General features: G+C 46.1%; 1 protein-coding gene across 1 annotated transcript in view; it reads right to left on the bottom strand.

The window, feature by feature from the left end:
- Positions 1-2,500, bottom strand: part of pde6a (phosphodiesterase 6A, cGMP-specific, rod, alpha) — a 32,152-nt gene that overhangs the window by 13,777 nt on the left and 15,875 nt on the right. The window contains exons 12-14 of the mRNA XM_056601209.1: positions 2,068-2,133; positions 1,553-1,699; positions 925-1,032 (exon numbers count right to left, since the gene is read on the bottom strand). Of these exons, the coding sequence (XP_056457184.1) occupies positions 925-1,032; positions 1,553-1,699; positions 2,068-2,133 (321 nt within the window). The remainder of the gene's footprint in view (positions 1-924; positions 1,033-1,552; positions 1,700-2,067; positions 2,134-2,500) is intronic.

Consider the following 2,500-nt stretch of genomic DNA (forward strand, 5'->3'; position numbering starts at 1 on the left):
ACACACACACACACACACACACACACACACACACACACACACACACACACACACACACACACACCCGAACACACACATACACCCGAACACACACATACCGGACCAACACACACACACACACACACACACACACACACACACAGACACACACACACACACACACACCCGAACACACACATACCAGACCAACACACACACACACACACACACACACACACACACACACACGCACACACACACGCACACACACAGCCACAGTATAGACATTAATGTAAAGCACACACATAACACGATGTATACCACCAATCACAGAATAACTGTGTGTGTGCATACGTGCGTGCGTGTGTGAACATCATTAGAACCAATGAAGCATACTAATGGATGTGAGGAGAGGTGATTACAGAACCGATGAGGAAGAGGAGGAAGAGGAGAATGAGTAGGGGGGGAGGGGGATTGGAGGGATCATCTTTGGAATTGGGAAAAAATGAGAACACCATGAGATAATCAGAGAGGGACTGTGTCAGGGAATTCCTCAGATCTGTCTACCTGTCTCACATCAACGGGGTAAACGTCAGTCTGTCTCACTGTCAGCAGTGTAGAAATGGTGGTCTGTCTTTCTGTCTGTCTCACCACTAGCAGGGTAAAAATACTCTGTCTCTCTGTCTGTCTGTCTGTCTGTCTGTCTGTCTGTCTGTCTGTCTGTCTGTCTGTCTGTCTGTCTGTCTGTCTGTCTGTCTGTCTGTCTGTCTCACCACTAGCAGGGTAAAAATACTCTGTCTGTCTGTCTGTCTGTCTGTCTGTCGGCCTCACCATCAGCAGGGTAAACATGGTCGGTTGGTCTGTCTGTCTGTCTGTCTGTCTGTCGGTCTGTCGGTCTGTCGGTCTGTCGGTCTGTCTGTCTGTCTGTCTGTCTGTCTGTCTCACCATCAGCAGGGTAAACATGGTCTGTCCCACGTTGAAGCCGTGTCTCCAGTTGTGGTAGGTGATACTCCGGTAACCCTTACTGAGGGAGTACATGAAGCGCACCAGCACCTACATGCACACACGCACGCACACGCACACGCACACACGCACACGCACACACACAAACACGCTTCAACATTAATACAGTTAACCCCCACACACACTCATTGGGCAGAAATAAAGAACATTGGAACACACATAAATACCTCTCTATCAATCTATTCATAAATGACATGTGTGACAAAAGTGTAATCAAAATAGTTATCGCTCTGATCAACCCATCCCTCACTTCTCTGGACCTTATGTGGGCCTAATCTAGTTGGTTGGTCCCTCATCTCCTCTCCAGAGATATGGATCTACCAGAGAATTTCTGGATGTAACGTTGGTATGCTCAACTCTATGGAGATAATGAACTTCTTGATGTGTATCTAGTATCCTCACTTCTATACACCATCTAGAGAACTTCTAGGTGTGTGTCTGGTATACTCACTTAGAAGAGACCTTCAGGAAAACTTCTCGATGTGTGTCTGGTAATCTCACTTAGAATACACCTTCTAGAGAACGTCTAGATGTATATCTGGTGTCTCACCTCTCGGGGGACGTGGAACTTATCCACCACTTTGAGTTCGTAGTACATCTTGATGCCACACTTGACCAAATCCAGCTCACTGTGCTCAAAGTCACAGAAATGGAACTCCAGGATCTCAGACTTCTTGGTGTTGGGAAGAATTTCAGTCTAGGATGATAGAAAAGACAGAGTGAGGGAAAAATCGATACCCTTGAGACATCACATGTCACCGGTGAATCTATCATCTATCATCATACATCCCAGATAGGATGATGTTTGATGATGGACTAGCCCACCATTTGGTACAGTCCACTGGGTAGGCTGGTATACAGGTTGATCTATCATCATACATCTGACGTGACACTCCCATTTATGATGTTACTAGTGGATAGATTTTTGCATTTATGTAATGATTAATTAACATCACACCTGGTGGGAAACTAGGGCCCCTTTAACTCTGGTTTGGTTGGTTATGGTTTAACATGTTTTAATTGAGGTGATTATCCTGTTGATAGCAATTTTATGATTTTTCTTACCAAAATTTCTTGTAGCTCTTCTTCTTCACATTCATCTGGTTCCTTCCCCCACCTCTCCCTGGTGTTCTGGACACACACACGCACGCGCACACACACACACACACACACACACACACACACACACACACACACACACACACACACACACACACACACACACACACACACACACACACACACACACACACACACACTCATGATCATCAGTGTTCACCTTGGGTAGTTCAGCACATCATCCATCACCTGTTGTCAACACTTAACCATATGGTCTCTCTCTCTCTCTCTCTCTCTCTCTCTCTCTCTCTCTCTCTCTCTCTCTCTCTCTCTCTCTCTCTCTCTCTCTCTCTCTCTCTCTCTCTCTCTCTCACTCTCTCCCCCCCCCCCCTCTCTCTCTCTACTGATCAGGCTATGCAATTATCTTAATCTATTGTCC

Source organism: Gadus chalcogrammus, chromosome 10 (genome assembly GCF_026213295.1).
Source record: "Gadus chalcogrammus isolate NIFS_2021 chromosome 10, NIFS_Gcha_1.0, whole genome shotgun sequence".
Taxonomy (NCBI): domain Eukaryota; kingdom Metazoa; phylum Chordata; class Actinopteri; order Gadiformes; family Gadidae; genus Gadus; species Gadus chalcogrammus.